At 42.2% G+C, this 18,292-nt stretch overlaps 1 protein-coding gene across 3 annotated transcripts in view; it reads left to right on the plus strand.

Moving 5' to 3' along the window:
• Nucleotides 1-18,292, plus strand: part of LOC134349684 (high-affinity choline transporter 1-like) — a 40,167-nt gene that overhangs the window by 17,692 nt on the left and 4,183 nt on the right. For all 3 annotated transcript variants that reach the window (XM_063054371.1, XM_063054370.1, XM_063054369.1), the window contains exons 5-8: nucleotides 2,717-2,865; nucleotides 4,649-4,792; nucleotides 7,475-7,628; nucleotides 11,248-11,465. In XM_063054371.1, the coding sequence (XP_062910441.1) occupies nucleotides 2,717-2,865; nucleotides 4,649-4,792; nucleotides 7,475-7,628; nucleotides 11,248-11,465 (665 nt within the window). The remainder of the gene's footprint in view (nucleotides 1-2,716; nucleotides 2,866-4,648; nucleotides 4,793-7,474; nucleotides 7,629-11,247; nucleotides 11,466-18,292) is intronic.

Raw genomic sequence — 18,292 nt, forward strand, 5'->3', positions numbered from 1 at the left:
GACAAGTTTCCAGTTACGTGGCCCAGTAAGCTAAGAGTGAAGCTCCTTTGTTTTTATATTCTAGCCAATCATATGCCTCCCCAAGGTCCAGCTGAAGTTTTCATCATCATTATTATGCGCCAGGTCGTATGATGTGGACAATCATGGACTTTCCATGACCGTGATTGCTTTTTGGCAAATTTCTCTACAGAAATGATTTGCCATTGCCTTCTCCAGGGCAGTATCTTTACAAGATGGGTGACCCCCCGCCCCAGCCATTATCAATACTCTTCAGAGATTGCCTGCCTGGTGTCAGTGGTCACATAACCAGGATCTGTGATATGCCCCAGCTGCTCATACGACCATCCACCACCTGCTCCCATGGCTTCATGTGACCCTGATCGGGTGTGGGGGGGGGGGAGGGGGAGGGAGCTAAGCAGGTGCTACACCTTGCCCGAGGGTGACCTTTGGTAGAGATGTATCTCCACCCCAGCACCCAACTGAGGTATTAGATTATATTTAACTTTATGGTATAAAGAAAATTAATTGAATGAACAATGGTTGAATGTGTAATGTGTTATGAATTTTAACAGAATAATCAATCAATTAATCTCATTCCACCATTTATTCGCTATTTTCTTTCACATGCACTCAACTCCACCCTGCTTCTCAGAATCAGGTTTAATATCACTGGTGTATATATTGAAATTTGTTGTTTTGTGGCAGCAGTACATTGCAATACTTGATCATAAAAAAACCTATAAATTACAATAAAAAGTATACAGTACTGTGCAAAAGTCAGGCACGTTTAAAAATATTCAGTAAAGTGAAAATGCTTTCAAAAATAATGAATTGAAAAGTATACATATATCAAAAAAATTACTATAAAGAGCAGTAAACAGTAAAAAATCAATTCAATATTTGGTGTGACCACCCTTTGCTTTTAAACTGTATCAATTCTCTTAGTTACACTGTCGTGCAGATTTATAAGAAAATGTGAGGGTAGGTTGTCCCAAGTATCTTGGAGAACTTGCCACAGTTCTTCTGTAGACCTTGTCTGTCTCTCTTGTCTCTCTCTCTCCGGATAATCCCAGACAGCCTTCGTGATGTTGAGATCAGGGCTCGGTTGAAATCATATCATCTGAAACCATATAAACAAATCCAGTGTGCCTAAGACTTTTGCACATTACTGTCTATATAAAAAATTAAATTAAATAAGTAGATCAAAAAGAGAGCAAAATATAGTGAGGTAGTATTCATGGATTCATTGTCCATTCAGAAATCTGATGGTGAAGGGGAAGACGTTGTTCATGAAATGTTGAGTGTCTGTCTTCAAGCTTCTGTATCTCCTCCTTGATGGTAGCAACGAGAAGAGGGCAAGTCCTGAGTGACAATAGATGATAGACAATAGGTGCAGAAGTAGACCATTCGGCCCTTCGAGTGACGGGGGCCCTTTGTGATGAATGCCACCTTCTTGAAGCATTGCTTTTTCAATGTGTCTTTGATGCTGGGGAGGCTGGTTCCCATGAAGGAGTTGGCTGAGTTTACAATTTACTGCGGCTTTTATCGATCCTGTGCAGTGACCCCCTCCATACCAGACACTGATGCAACCAGTTAGAATGCTCCACAGTGCACCTACAGAAGGGTCAACTAGACTACTGGCCATGTCTGCAGGATGTGGGATGAAACTAGAGCAGCTGATGGAAACCCATGTGGTCACAGGGAAAACTCAGACACCACCCAGATAGCGCTGGATGTCAGGATCAAGTCCAGTTTGCTGGAACTGTGCTGCACAACACTATCTGCTGCTCCACTGCAATGCCCACAAATTAAATGATTTTTAAACAGCTAGGAAGATGATGCAGTATGCATTACCAAAATCATAAAGCATGCTGTGTTAACCATCCAATTCATCTTTTTAACCTGCAGGTTGAGGATATTTAAACACTGAGACAGGCACCTACTGTTACCAGTTGGGGCACCACAATAGCGTAGCAATGCTAATAAAGCCCTGGGCACCAGGGCTCAGAGTTCAATTCCAGCGCCGCCTGTAGGAGTTTGTACGTTCTCCCCATGACTCTGTGGGTTTCCTCCAGTACTGCTGTTTCCTCCCACAGTCCAAAAACATACTGGTTGGTAGGTTAATTGATTGTTGTAAATTGTGCTTTGATTAGGCTGGGTTAAATAGGCGGCTTGCTGGGTGGGACGGCTCCTTGGGCTTGTTCCGCCCTGCATCTCTAAACAAATAAATAAAGGAAGTCACAACAGAGCAATAGAGCGTGATTTCTGTGATTCCTCCACCACAGTCAGAATCACTTTTATTGTCACTGACGTAAACAGAGAAGTTTGCTGTTTTGAAGCAGCAGTACAAATTACTGTAAGTTCTAATAAAAATAAATAAATAGTGCAAAAGGGGAATAATGAGGTAGGGTTCTTGGAGAATTCAGAAGTCTGATGGCAGAAAGGAAGAAGTTGTTCCTAAAACATTGAGTTTGGGTCTTCGGGCTCCTGTATTTCCTCCCCGACACTCAAGGTCAATTTGACCAAGGGACTGTTGTCTCCCAGAGTAATTTAACCAACCTGGTACAGGATTGGCAATAAATAAATAGATAGATAAATCAACTAACAAATAAACAAATAAGTAAATAAAACAGAACGAGTTGTAAAGACCTTCAAGGTTTCTCCATAAACATTAACGTTGTTGAAGACTAAATTTCAATTTCTCCTTCTTAAATAGGTACAACTTCCAGTGTCATGTTGGACCTGAACAAGGATATATCAATGGCGATCTCAGCCTGTGTAGCAATGATATACACTTTACTTGGAGGTCTGTACTCTGTGGCATATACTGATGTTGTTCAGTTAGGATGCATCTTCTTTGGTTTGGTGAGTTTGAGCATCTCTAATATTGTAAGCATATCACTGGTTAACTAAAGTTTTCAATACTTTGGCCATATTTTTAAAAGAGTAACGTCAACATTACTTCATCGTTGTTGTTTCTGTCCGCGCCTTTTGGTGGCAACCTTGCCGTTTACTTAGCAAGTTTTTTTTTTCACAAGGCCAAGTTGTTAGCTCAACGCTCAACCCAGCATGGATGGAAAGCGTGCAGGGAGCCAGCCGGATTTGAACTTGGGACCACTCACCTCAAAGTCCAATGCAGCTGGCTCACATTATTTAATGTTTGTTACCAATTCAACCGTGGATTATAAATAAGAGCAGAAAATGAGGGCAATACTCTGCTGGTCAGGCTGGATCTGTGGGAAGAGAAAAAGATCTAATGCTTTAGGTCAAAGACACTTCCTCAGGACTGGGAGGAAGAAAAGGTCTTCGACCTAAAATGTTAGTGTTGTTTCTCTTCTTACAGAGGCAGCCTGACTTGGTGAATATTCTAGCATTTCTGTTCATTTTTAATTTTAGATTTCCATCAAATTGAGGTTTTTTTGATTGTTCGGATAATGATTGTAATAAACTGGGATTATTCAGGTATACAAACTTATGAGAGATATACATTCAGAGGCCACTTTATTAGATAAGCCTGTACACCTGCCCATTAATGCAAATATCTAATCAGCCAATCATGTGGCAGCAACTCAATGCATAAAAGCATGCAGACACGGTCAAGAGATTGTGTTTAGACCAGCCATCAGAACGGGAAAGAATTATGATCTAAGTGACTTTAACCGTGGAATGGTTGTTGGTGCCAGATGTGGTGGATTGAGTATTTCAGAAACTGCTGATCTAGAATTTTCATGCACAACATTCTCTAGAGTTTATAGAGAATGTTGTGAAAAAAGAAACCCAGTGATCAGCAGTTCGGTGGGTGAAATTGCCTTTTTAATGAGAGAGGTCAGACAAGACTAGCCAGACTGGTTCAAGCTGACAGGAAGGTGACAGTAGCTCCACTAACCATGCGCTACAACAGTGACGTGCAGAAACGTACCTCTGAATGGGCAACACGTCGACCCGGGAAGTGGATGCTCTACAACTGCAGAAGATCTCAAATTACATTCAGTGGTCACTTTATTAGTTACCTCTGCAGCTTCTTGAATTTATGTGCCATATCATGATGCAACCAGCCAGGATACTTTCACCAATACAGTCAGGTTATTGGTAGATTAGTTGGCCACTAACATAAACTCTCCAGATTGAGAAACTCTAAGGTATGTTAATGGACTTGGGGGAAGGAAAGGGTTGCAGGAAAATAAGTGGGTGAATTGGACTGATGGGATTGCTGAGTGTCAGCATAGATTTGATGGACCAAATGCCCTCTTTCTCAGTCATAAAGAAATGTAAATGAATGCATCAAATTATTGAAATAATTCAGCAATGAATGCTGAAAATCTTAAATGAAAATTAGGTCAGAAACACATCGGCATCCATAGAGTGTGAGGACATGTAAATGGACTGTCACATCTGAATACAGAAAAAAACATTGTGTATCAAGGAAGTACAGGGACAAGGAATAAAAGAATGCAGAATATGGGTTAGTGTTTGGGTTGAGGATCAACCGTCAGATCTGGACAATAACTTATGAATAGGCCAAATGACAGAACTAAATACTCGACTGAAAGCTGAACAAATTCTCCAGCCACAGGTATTGAACAGGCTCTTACTGTATTCACGCTAAGATGCACGAGTGGATAATTGCAAAACATATTCTTTCTTTCAGTGGCTCGCTGTTCCTTTCACAATTCAAAATCAAGCTGTTACAAGCCTCAAAATCACAGCAGTTCAGGAGGTCTATCAGAAGCCCTGGCTAGGCAAAATTGATGAGATATTTATTGGAAGATGGATAGATAATCTTTTTATAATGGTAAGAATCAAATTTTCCGTTTTAAATGTGAAACTCACTGTTTTATGTGGTATAATTGAAAGTTGCAGATTAGTGACCAAATAAGTGACCGGCCAGCTACCTATTTAAATTCTGCTTTGGCATTCTCCGAGAGAAGAAAATAATGTCTCTTCGTTATAGCTTAGTCACAGTTTTTCATTGTAAATTGATTTCTAGATGTATCATTTGCACTGTTACATACATTAGAACTGTTCATAAATTGGTGAAGAAACATATTTTGAAACATAGAACAGTACAGCACAGGAACAGGCCCTTCGGCTCACAATATTGTGCTGAACCAATTATATTAGAAATCAAATGGCCGACTAAATCTACTCTCTTCTCCTTACATGATGTGCATGTCCTTCCACTTTCCTCACATTCAAAGGTTCACTGATTATCAAAGTATGAACCCCTAATACAACTTCATCTTCTCCAGATAGCCACAAAACAAAGAAAAACCATGAAAGTCTTCAGAGAGAAACATCAAACCCACCACCCGCGCACAAGAAAGAACTTTTTTTAAGACTATCTAAACATCTCTAAGAAGTCCCCTATATATCTGCTTCTACCACCACCCAGTCAGTGCACCACTGTGTAAAAATACTTGTCCCTTACACCTACTTTGAACTAACCATCTCTCACATTATACACATTCCCTCTGGTATTAGACATTTCAACCCTGGGAAAAAGATCCTGCCTGTCTACTCTGTCTACGCCTCTCATAATCTTATGAACCTCTGTTGGCCCTCTCCTCAGCCTCTGCAGCTCCAGAGAAAACAACCCAAGTTTGTCCAACCTCTTGACCTCTAATCCAGCCAGTATCCTGGTAAAGCTCTTCTGCACTCTCTCCAAAGCCTCGACATCCTTCCTATATAGTGGGGCAACCAGAAATAACCACTCTTGATATGGCCAGACTAGAGGTTTATAACATCTGGGGGAAAAAATATGCAATCTACATCTTTGTGAAGAATGATCCATTCTAATAGGTTCTGTGCCACACAAGGGAAATTGAGAACAAAAGCACAGTAAGTTACTTGTATTCTGGGTTGGTCGTAATTTATAAGTAAATTGTATGAAAGCTGTTCTAAACAATAACTCAAAACAATTTTAATGAATGTAATCCCAAGCAACACACAGAAAACTCTGGAGGGTACTCAACTGGCCAGGCAGCATCTATGGAATAAAAACACAGACAACATTTTGGGCTGAAACCCTTCGGCAGGACTGAAGGGAAAAAAGTTGAGGAATAGATTTGAAAGGTGGGGAAGGAGAGAGAAACACCAGGCGATAGGGGAAACTTGGAGGGGGAGGGATCAATCAAAGAGCTAGGAAGTTGATAAGTGAAAGAGACAGAAAGCCATGGAAGAGAGAAAAAAAGGGGAGAGGAGCACCAGAGGGAAGTGATGGACGAGCAAGGAGATAACATGAGAGAGGGAAAGGGGATGGGAAGTGGTGACAGGGGGTGGGGTGGGGGGGGGGTAAGTGAGGCATTACTGGAAGTTTGAGAAATCAACATTCATGCCATCAGGTTGGAAGCTATCCAAATGGAATATAAGGCCTTGTTCCTCCAACCTAAGTGTTGCCTTATCACGAACGGGAATGGGAAGTGGAATTAAAATGGGTGGCCACTGGGAGATCCCACTTGTTCTGGCGAAACGGTCTCCCAATCTACGTCAGGTCTCACCAATATACAAGTGGCCACACCAGGAGCACCGAATACAGTTTATGACCCCAACAGACTCGCGGGTGAAGTGTCGCCTCACCTGGAAGGACTGTTTGGGGCCCTGAATGATAATGAGGGAAGAGGTGTAGGAGCAGGTGTGGCACTTGTGCCGCTTGCAAAGGTAAGTGTCAGGAGGGAGATCAGTGGGGAGGGACAAAAGGAGCAATCCCTGAGGAAAGCAGGAAGTGGGGTGGAGGGAAAGATGTGTTTGGTGGTGGCAGAAGTTTTGGAGAATTATATGCTGGATGCAGAGGCTGGTGGGAACCCTATCCCTGGTAGTGTGGTGGGAGGATGGGGTAAGAGCGGACATGGAAGAGACGCGGTTGAGGGCAGCGTTGATGGAGGAGGAAGGGAAGCCCCTTTCTTTGAAAAAGGAGGACACCTTCGTTCTAGAATGAAACGCCTCATCCTGAGAGCAGATGCAGCGGAGGCAAAGGAACCTAGAATGAAAAGCCTCATCCTGAGAGCACTAGCTTCCTAGCTCTTTGCTTCATCCCTCCCCCTCCAAGTTTCACCTATCACCTGATGCTTCTCTCTCCCCTCCCCCCACCTTTCAAATCTACTCCTCAGCTTTTTTAACTCCAGTCCTGCTGAAGGGTTTCGTCCCAAAACGTCGACTGTGTTTTTTTCCCCATAGATGCTGCTTGGCCTGCTGAGTACCCTCCAGAGTTTTGTGTGTGTTGTTTGTACTTCCAGCATCTGCAGGTTTTCTCTTGTTTGTAATGTAGTTCCAATGCACTTTATTATTTTAATAGTAAATCTTTTCTGTCTGATTTTACACACTGTTCCTAATGATATACGAAAATGTACTTTAAACCGTAATTAATGTACTCCAGCTGAATCTTCTACTTCTTTAGTACATTAGAATTCTTTTGGTCTCACCAGACAAATCAATATTAATGTAATAATTCCAGATAGATTGAAATTTAATTTTGCAGGTGTTGGGTGGAATACCGTGGCAAGCCTATTTTCAACGTGTGCTGGCTGCTTCATCATCAAAAAGTGCTCAAATATTATCAATAGCAGGAGCATTCGGTGGTTGTATTATGGGCGTTCCTTCAGTCCTGATTGGCTCAGTTGCAGCTTCCACAGGTACATCCGTTCAGAAACATGTACAAGCTCCAGTAGAATGACAAAGCACCCATCCACCAGAGCTAGGTTGTTCAGTGTGTGTGTGCGCACAGAGTTCAAAGTAAATTTATTATCAAAATATGTATCTGCTACCATATATGACCCTGAGATTCATTTTCTTACAAGTTTTCACAGAAAGACAAAGAAATACAATAGAATCAATGAAAAACTACACGCAAAGACTGTCAAACAACCAATTTGTAAAAGAAGCCAAACTGTGCAAATATAAAAAAACACAAATAATAATAATAATTATGGTTTCTTGTGGGAATACAGGAATGAGCGATTAACACAAAAAATATGTCATAAAAGACAAGCAAATTCAAGATGATAAATGTAGAAAATGCTGAGAAAAATCAGAGACAATCCGACACATTACAGGATCCTATAGCAGTTTAGCTCAATCTGATTACTTACACAGCCACAATCAAAAGGCAAACATCATTTATCAAAAGCTTGCTTTAAAATACAAACTCATAAAAGAAATCGTACCTTGCTATAAATACAAGCCTGATCCAGCTTTAGGGTCAGAGTCCCATAAATTATATTATGACTGATCCGTTATTACAGAAAGGAGAATCCGTAATAACTGTCCGGATATAATAATACAGGATAAACAAGCAAGAACAACTTAATAGATACATCCATCTCAAACACACATAAATTACAGAAATGCATAAATGAAAAACACCAGTTGAATTAAAAGAGGAAATTGAAAGACTTTGGAACATGAACAAGGTATACATTGTCTTGATAGTAATAGCTGCAAATGGTGTCATCCCAAAGGTTCTACACAATTAGGGCTGCACCTTAATATCTATATAGATCTTCAGAAAGCCACAATGCTAACTACCACTAGAACAGTCCGCAAGTTCCCAGCAATTGACAAATGAGCGTGCTTGGCTATGCCTGTACCTCAGGTTTTACCAGCTTGAGCTGAAAAAAAAATAATAATTAATAAATAAATAATACTGAGGATGTGAGTTATAGAGCCTTGAAAGTCAGTCCACAGGTTGTGGAATCATTTCAGTGTTGAGGTGAGTGAAGTTATCCACGTTGGTTCAGGAGCCTAATGGTTGAAAGGCAAAAGCTGTCTTTGAATGTTTTTGTTCTTGAACTCTGTGTGTGTGTGTGTGTGTGTGTTTATAGAGGGGATGTGGGTGTGTGTGTGTGTGTGTGTGTGTGTGTGTGGATCAGGTCCTCACGTCTGTCCATTTATCAGTCAATAGGGCAAAAGAATTGGTGGGGAAGAGGGTGTGGCTGAGATCAATCCATTGATGCTACAGCTGAACAATGTTACAGAAAAGTCTTGTTGCAGCTTGTCAGCTAATTTAGCAACCCAGAATATTTACCTGCTCGGCTTACAAACTGGAATGAAGGCTTGTGTACATTCCTTTGGCAATTTGCTCAAGACTTTCATTCTAGGGCAGCAGGCTTCGAAATTACATGGATCACGTCCACAGTTTGTGTGATAGACATTTACCAGACAGTAGGCTGAAGACGTGCAATCATCACAAGCTGGAGATATGTCACTTGCCACAGTACTCTGGAGGATGAAGTGGCAATATGTGACACAGTAAAACAAGTGGGGTATTAATGTAAGAGGTTCCACTTATTTCCAGTCTGTCATTGTATAGAAAGGACTAAACAGACAAAATGGCAGTATTGGGATCATTCATTCATTTCTTGCATTTCCTTGATTTCCCCTGAACTGAGGAGGCAGTTAAAAGTAATCAAGGTTGGTGGGTCTGAAGCAGAGTTGAAAGCAGATACAGCGTACGAATAAGAAAATGGTCACTATGATGTTGGTGATATGACTTCTGGTCAGAAATATAGGTTAGCCTCACCCATGGTTTGGATTGAACATGGCAGCTTCCATAAAACCATAAGACTATAAGACATAGGAGCAGAATTAGGCTATTCGACCCATCGAGTCTGTTCTGCCATTCCATCCTAGCTGATTTATAATCCCTCTCATGCCTTCTCCCCATAGCTTTAACACTTTTATTAATCAAGAACCTATCAACCTCCACTTTAAATATACCCAACGACTTGGCCTTCACAGCCATCTGTGAAAATGACTTCCACAGATTCTCTCCCTTAAAGGCATCAGTGAGACAGACGGTTTTTAAATGATCCACTATTTCATGGTTCCTGTGACTAAAATGAGCTTAGTCTTTTGAATTACAGATTTATTCAGTTACCTGAATTTAAATTGGCCAGCTTCTATGGTGGAATCTAAATCAGAGCATTGAGTATAGGAGTTGGGATGTAATGTTGAAATTGTACAAGGCATTGGTGAGGCAAAATTTGGAGTATTGTGTACAGTTATGGTCACCGAATTATAGGAAAGATGTCAACAAAATAGAGAGAGTACAGAGAAGATTTACTAGAATGGTACCTGGGTTTCATCACCGATGTTACAGAGAAAGGTTGAACAAGTTGGGTCTTAATTCTTTGGAGTGTAGAAGGTTGAGGGGGGACTTGATAGAGGTTTGAATCTCCCCCACTCTTAATGGAAAAAGCCTATCCATGTCAACTCTATCTATCCCCCTCATAATTTTAAATACCTCTATCAAGTCCCCCCTCAACCTTCTACTGTAATGCTATATAGTGCTAGTGAACTGGGTTGGTTCCTTAAGGTTATCAGAGCCAGGGGACAGGGGTGTTGGGTGTGATGGGGGTGATAGGGACAAGCTTCCACTACCTATTAAATGCTCTGAATGCCGCGTGTCTCAAGCAGCCTCTGACAACAAGTCCAGCTCCTGGCCTTCGTGTCTGGCTGAGCTACTAAGGCTGGCAGAACCTTTTCCACTGACAGGAGAAGGAGCAAAGGAGGGTTACTGATGCCTTAAAACCAGTCGCTTCAGGCAGTTGGGGCTCATCGGCCATTGTAGGCAGCTCATCCAGGAGAAGGAAAACTCTGATCTCAACCTCCACAGCCCTGCAGCTATACACAGTCATGGGGAAGACTTCAGGAGTAAACATCCAGGAAAACTCCGGAGCTGGAGACCCTAAGGCAGTCCTATGTTGAGTTCAACACTGACTGGCAACTCCTGCAATGCCGCTGGTACCAAATTGTATTGGTCTCTGCTGTTCCTTTGGGTTCGTCAGCTGCGTGGAGAGGGGGAGCCTGCGACATGGGCAGCAGCTTGCTCTGCATACTGTTCTGCCCTGGCTTGAGCACTGAGACACAACGCAACATCCATGATTGACCCCGACCATTGGAGGCCTCTTGGCCCAGGTTCGATTCCACCACTGCCTGTAAGGTGTTTGCACGTCCTCTCCCTGACTGCGTGAGTTTCCTCCAGGTGCTCTGGTTTCACGCACATTCCAAAGATGTACGGCTAGGGTTAGGGTTAGTAAATTCTGGACAGGCTATGTTGGCACTGGCAGTGTGGAGACACTTGCTGGCTGCCCCCAGCGCATCCTTAGACTATGTTGGTCATTGACTCCAGTGACACCTTTCACTGTATGTTCTGATGTACATGTGACAAATAAAGCTCATCTTCAAGTACACTGATTGCTCAGGGCGGACAATGTTCTCATTTTGAGTACTTCTCTCTCCTCTTTGTTTCAGACTGGAATCAAACCTCTTATGGTGCCAAGTCTCCTTTCGAAATGGGGGAGGCTTCTATGATCCTGCCGATAGTCCTCCAATATTTGTGCCCGCATTACATTTCTATTTTTGGAATCGGCGCCATTGCTGCTGCTGTCATGTCTTCAACAGACTCCTGTCTCCTTTCATCCAGTTCCATGTTCACCTATAACATTTATTGGAAAATTCTCAGACCAAAGGTAACATTAATGATCATGCCTGTGTGCCCACGTGCTAGAGATACGTGCTTAGAAATTGGATTGCATTGTCCCACCTTTTTGTACAATACACAATTCAATTTCAGCAAAGAGTTAACCACAAAGAAAAGTCAGGAACATACACTGAGTCTCAGGATCTGTAGTTTTCCCTCTGGATCTTCTGTGCTTCTGGCACGCTAATGCAGGGACATCCAGTAATATCCAGTGGTCTACCTATGCAGAAGAAAGCCTTCACAACACCTTCTTCTTATTGCAACAATGGCACAGTAGAGTAGCGGTTAGTGCATCGCTTCATGGTGCTGACCAGCTATCAATGATTGGGTTCAATTCCCATCACTGTCTGTAATTATACATTCTCCCGTGACCTCCGGGTGCTCCAGTTTCCACCCATGTTCCGAAGATGTTTGAGTTAGGATTAATAAGTTGTGGGTATGCTATGTTAACGCCCCAAGTGTGGCTGCACTTGCGGGCTGCCTATCATATAAAATCCTCACTGATTTGATTTGACACAAATCATGCAATTCACGATATGCTTTGATGTTTCGCTACACGTGGGACAAATAAAGCTAACCTTTATCTTTTATATCTTTATCAATAATATGTCTAAGAAAGGAAGACATCTCAGATGTTTTGGAGTGGAAGGGTTTATCTTGAGAACAGTTGTGCCGGGGATGGTGAAACTGAGAGAAAGGAATGCCATATTTACAAGAGATAGGATGAGAGAAGGTCTAATCTAGGTAGCTGTGTGATATAATGTCAGTGATAGTTTATCTCCTGCTATGGAGACTGCTAGATCAAGAAAGGGTAGAGAGGTTTCAGAAATGTTCTTCTTTGCAGGCATACTGCCAAGGTCGAAGGTGATTTTCATCTCCCCCGAGGTGGCAGTAAGTGGAGTGCAGGCTGCTTCATTCAGTTCTCTGTCCACCATCTTGACATCCACGTCCTCCACCATTCAATGAATAGTGAGAGCTGACTGGCCCCAGAATGCACAGGAGTTACACCCAGCGTTTTCTCAACAGCTCCTCCCAGAGTCGCAAACCAAGGATCAGAGTTTAAATATAAAAGGGTGCCCCTTTTCAAATATTAATGTACTTTATATTAACCCTTTATGGTTATCTGCTGCAAGCTCCCAAACACTTCCAATGTTTTGAGCCATCGTCCTGTACAGGAGTCTCACACAGATCCCTGGGCATACTGAGAAAGTGTTCAGGACCTCAGGAACGACAGGAACGCAGGCCCTTGGGGAATATCACATTCCAATGCTCTGTTCAATGACTGTTGGTATGTCAGGTAATTTACCAGCCCTGACAATTCCCCAGGTAAAAGAGAATGTATGGCTCATTACCGTCCAAGCACTGTGTGATCTACAGCCACTGTTCCCTGCAGGCGAGCACTAATAATCACTGAGCTTTTGTCTTTACACCATCCGAATCAGAATCAGGTTTAATATCACAGGTTTTATATGTCGTGAAATTTGTTGTTTTGCAGCTGCAGTACATTGCAATACATAATATTAAAAAAGCTATAAGTAACAATAAGAAATGTATTTTTTAAATAAATTAAATACATGATGCAAAAAGAGAGGGAAAAAAAGAAAAAAGTAGTGAGGTAGTATACATGGGTTCATTATCCGTCGGAAATCTGATGGCAGAGGGGAAGGAGCAGCTCCTGAAACATTGAGTGTGTGTCTTGAGGCTCCCCTACTCCTCCCTGCAGTTTTTTCTGTAGCGTGTAACCCCTCCATACCAGACAGCGAGGCAACCAGTTAGAATGCTTTCCCTGTACATCTGTAGAAATGTGTGAGATCTTTGCTGTCATACCAAGACTCCCAATAAAATATAAAAAACTGCATCAATATGTTGGGCCCAGGATAGACTGGGCCGCAGAGCCCATCAGAATGAGAATGTACAGGTTTATAAAATAGATGTCATACACATTATGCTGCTGACATATTCATGCACTTTCAAGAAAGTGCCCAAGCATCACCTAGACCACATGCATTATCCTCAAATTACCCAACCAAAATGTTAAGCTGCAATAAATTTTATAATGCTGTCACTTGTCTATTGGAAGTAATAGTGAACAAAGGAACATGTCATCGGATCTCCAAGCTGATTCTGCCAGTCACTTGACAGTTCAGTGCAAGTACAGTATCCAAGAATTAGAAGCAGTTTGGCAGATATTTGCCCTGAAATAGTCTCCAGAGTGGCCAAAGTTCATTGCCAAGGTCATATTACTGGCCAGCTTGCACTGTAGTCTGAATGCAGTGGGTGATATGAGGTGGTCCAAAGTAATTATCTTGGCTGCAGACCACATCCATCTGGCCTGCCTCATTTGGTCGAATTCCAACTTCAGTTTAGTAGCACTTAGTGGTTAGAGATCCCGGGGGGGTGGGGGGGGCAGCATAGTGAAGGCACTGTACTTTATAAATGAGTTTTGGAAATGCAGGAGGATTGGGGGAAGAAAATAAGTGTCGGAAAAAGTTTACAGACAACTGTTACATTAAAAAAATCAGATGGCTTAAAAGACAAAATTCAAGGCAATTTTGTCAACCAAACCATGCCGGCTTTAAGTGGAAACACTGCCGCATATTGCTCTGCACACATGATTCAATCCTGATCTTATTAGCAGTTGCTTAAGGCTGCAGAGGATAAAGATCAAAAGGGCAAAAGGTAAATGGGAGAGTGCTGTTGGGAGATGTGAGAAAATTGATGTTTTACACAGAGTGGCTTAAATCTGGAATGCCTTCATCATAAAAGTGCTGGAAACAAAGTCAATCGGGACTTCAAAAAGGAACTAGACAAGTGCTTCAGGGAAGAATAACATGGGGATCATACAGGGATTGGAGTCGCTACAAACAGACTGGCCTCCTGAGCGGTAACAATCCTCTTCCACTGTTCTCAGTTCTTCACAGATCTCATCATGTTCGGTCTAGTTCCACTTTTCACTGAACACCAGAAACAAAATACAGATAGCGCAAATCTGAAAACAGAACGTTCCAGAAGCTCATGCAGTATTTGTGGGAAGAGAAAGCAAATTAGTGTTTCAGGTCAAAGACCCATCACCAGAACTAGGAAAGAGAAATAAACATGCTGGCTTTAAATGGCAAAGGGTGAGGGAAGAACAGTGAGGACAAAATTAATCAGACTGTGTAGAACATAGGAGCAGAATTAGGCCATTTGGCCCATCGAGTATACTCTGCTATTCCCTCATGGCTGATTTATTATTCCTCTCAACCCCACTTGTCTGCCTTCTCCCCTGTACAAAAGGGACGGATTACACTTGAACCAGAGGGGGACCAATATCCTTGCAGGCAGGTTTGCTAGAGCTGTTCAGGAGGGTTTTAAACGAATTTGTCAGGGGGATGGGAACCAGAGTGATAGTGCTGGGGATGAGGTAGTTGGTTTTTACAAACAGAGGCAATGTGTAGTGAGACTGCTAGCAAGAAGAGACTGATGACAGGGCAAATTTGATAAGTTGCAATGTAAATGGTGGACAAATTTGAAAAAGGTGAATACAGAACTGAAGGTGATATATTTGAATGCACCGAATAAGGTAGATGAACTTGTAGCACAGTTATAGATTGGCATGTATGATTATGTTGGCATCACTGAATTGTGGCTGAAAGAAGATTATAGCTGGGAGCTTAACATTCAAGGATATACATTGTATCGAAAGGGCAAGTGGGTAGGCAGAGGGGTGGCGTGACTCCCTTGGGGAAAAAGATTAAATCAAATCATTAGAAAGAGGTGACATAGGATTGGAAGGTTTTGAATTGTTTTGGGTAGAACTAAAGAACTGCAAGGGTAAAAAGACCCTATTGGGAGTTATATGCAGTTCCCCGAACAGTAGTAAAGATGTGGTCTACAAATTACAATGGGAGATAGAAAATGCATCTTAAAGGGCAATGTTACGATAATCATGGGGGCTTTCAATATGCAGGTAGTTTGGGAAAACCAGGTTGGTGCTGCACCCCAAGAGGGGGAATTTCTATAATGCCTACGAGATGGCTTTTTGGAGTAGCTCGTGGTTGAGCCAACTAGAGGATTAGCTATTCTGAATTGGGTGTTGTGCAATGAACTGGAATTGATTAGAGGTGAAGGAACCCTTAGGGTCAGTGATCATAGTATGATCAAATTCACCCTGCAATTTGAGAAATAAAAGAAAAAGTCTGATGTATCTGTTTGGAATGGAGTAAAGGGAATTACAGATGCATGAGAGAGGAGCTAGCTAAAATTGTTTGGCAGGGATGATGGCGAAGCAGCAATAGCTGGAATTTCTGGGAACAATTTGGAAGGTGCAGGATATATGGATTCCAAAGAGGAAGAAGTATTCTAAAGGAAAGATGAAACAACCACGACTAACAAGAGAAGTCAAAGCCAACATAAAGCCAAAGACAGGGTATATAATAGTTAGTCTGAGTGGTTAGGAAGATGACGCAGTTGTTTGATAAGGATGTTGTTTCGGGATGCTTGGAGGCACTCGATAAAATAGGCCGTAGTCAGCATGGTTTCCTTAAGGGAATATCTTTCCTGACAAATCTGCTGGAATTCTTTTGAAGAAATAACAAGCAAGACAGGTAAAGGAGAATCAGTGGATGTTGTGTACTTGGATTTCCAGAAGGCCTTTGTCAAGGTGCCACACATGAGGCTGCTTAACAAGATAAGAGCCCATGATATTACAGGAAAGATACTAGCATGGATAGAGCAGTGGTTGATTGGCAGGAGGCAAGGAATGGGAAAAAACTGAGCCTTTTCTGGTTGGCTGCCAGATACTGCTGATGTTCCACTGGGGTCTGTGTTGGGACCACTTCTTCTTAGATTATATGTCAATGATTTGGATGATGGAATTGATGGCTCTATGGCTAAGTTTGCAAACGATACAAAGATGGGTGGAGGAGCAAGTAGCTTTGAGGAAGTAGAGAGACTGCAGAAGGACTTAGACAGATTAGAAGAAGGGTCAAAGAAGTGGCAGATGAAAGAGTGTTGGGAAGTGTATAGTCACACACTTTAGCAGAAGAAATATAAGCGTAGACTATTTTCTAAATGGAGAGAGAATTCAAAAATCTGAGGTGCCAAGATTGTCCTTGTGCAGGATTCCCTAAAGATTAATATGCAGGTTGAGTCAATGGTAAGGAAGGCAAATGCGATGTTAGCATTCATTTCGAGGGAATGAGAATATAAAAGCAAGGATGTAATGTTGAGGCTTTATAAAGCACTGGTGAGGCCTCACTTGGAGTACTGTGAGTAGTTTTAGGCCCTTTATCTGAGAAAGGGTGTGCTGACATTGGAAAGGGTTCAAAGGAGGTTCACAAAAATGATTCCAGGGCTAAAAGGCTTGTCAGATGAGGAGTGTTTGATGGCTCTGGGCCTCTACTCACTGGAAATCAGGAGAATGAGAGGCGACTTCATTGAAACCTATTGAATTTTGGAAGGCCTCGACAGAGAGGATATGGAGAGGAAGTTTCCTATGGTGGGAGAGACTAAGAATAGCCTCAGAATAGTGGGGCATCCTTTTAGAATGGAGAGGAGTAGGAATTTCTTTAGCCAGAGAGTGGTGAATAGATTCTTGATTAGTCACGACACGAAGGGATACAGGGAGAAGGCAGGAGACTATATGGGGCTGAGAGGGAAAGTGGATCAGCCATGATGAAATGGTGAAGCAGACTTGTTGGACCAAATGGCCTAATTCTGCTCCTATAGCTTATAGTTTATAGTCTATGGTCTTATGGTAACCTTTGATGACCTGTTGACCAAGAACCTATCAACAACTGCTTTAAATATACTCAATAACTTGGCTTCCATAGCCATTCGTGGCAATGAATTCCTCAGATTTCCCACGCTCTGGCTAAAGAAATTCTTCTCATCTCTGTTCCAAATGGACATCCCTTTATTCTGAGGCTGTGCCCTGTGGTCTTAGACTTATCCACTATAGGAAACATCCTCTCTACATCCACTTGTCTAGGCCTTTCAATATTCAATGGGTTTCAATGAGATCCCCTCTCATTCTTCTAAACTCCTATTAAATGCTCCTCATATGTTAACCCTTTTATTTCTGGAATCATTCTTGCAAGCCCCCTGGACCCTCTCCATTGCCAGCACTTCTTTTCTTAGGGACCCAAGACTGCTTACAATACTCCAAATGCAGTTTGACCAGTGCCTTTATAAACCCCCAGCATTACATCCTTGCTCTTATATTCTAGTCCTCTCGAAATGAATGCTAACATTGCATTTGCCTTCCCTACCACCGACTCAACCTGCAAGTTAACCTTTAGGGAATCTTACACAAGGACTCCCAAGTCTTTTACACCTCTGATTTTTGAACTTTCTCCCCATTTAGAAAATAGTCTACACCTTAATTCCTTCTACCAAAGTGCATGACCATACACTTCCCTACGTTATACTCCACCTGCCAATTCTGTGTCCATTCTCCCAATCTGTCCAAACCCTTTTGCAGACTCCCTGCTCCCTCAATACTACCTGTCCCTCCACCTATCTTTGTATCATCTGCAAACCTGGCCACAAAGCTGTCAATTCCATCATCCAAGTTGTCATATAATGTGAATAGAAGTGGTCCCTTTACTGACACCTGCAGAACAGCACTTGTCACCAACAGCCAACCAGAGCACCTCCCCCCTGTATTTTCCAACTCTTTGCCTCCTGCCAATCAACCACTGCTCTATCCATGCTAGTATCTTTCCTGTAATATCATGGGCTCTTACCTTGTTAAGCAGCCTTATGTGCAGCACCTTGTCAAAGGCCTGAAAATCCAAGTAAACAACATCGACTGACTCTCCTTTGTCTAACCTG

This window comes from Mobula hypostoma, chromosome 7, assembly GCF_963921235.1.
Source record: "Mobula hypostoma chromosome 7, sMobHyp1.1, whole genome shotgun sequence".
NCBI lineage: Eukaryota > Metazoa > Chordata > Chondrichthyes > Myliobatiformes > Myliobatidae > Mobula > Mobula hypostoma.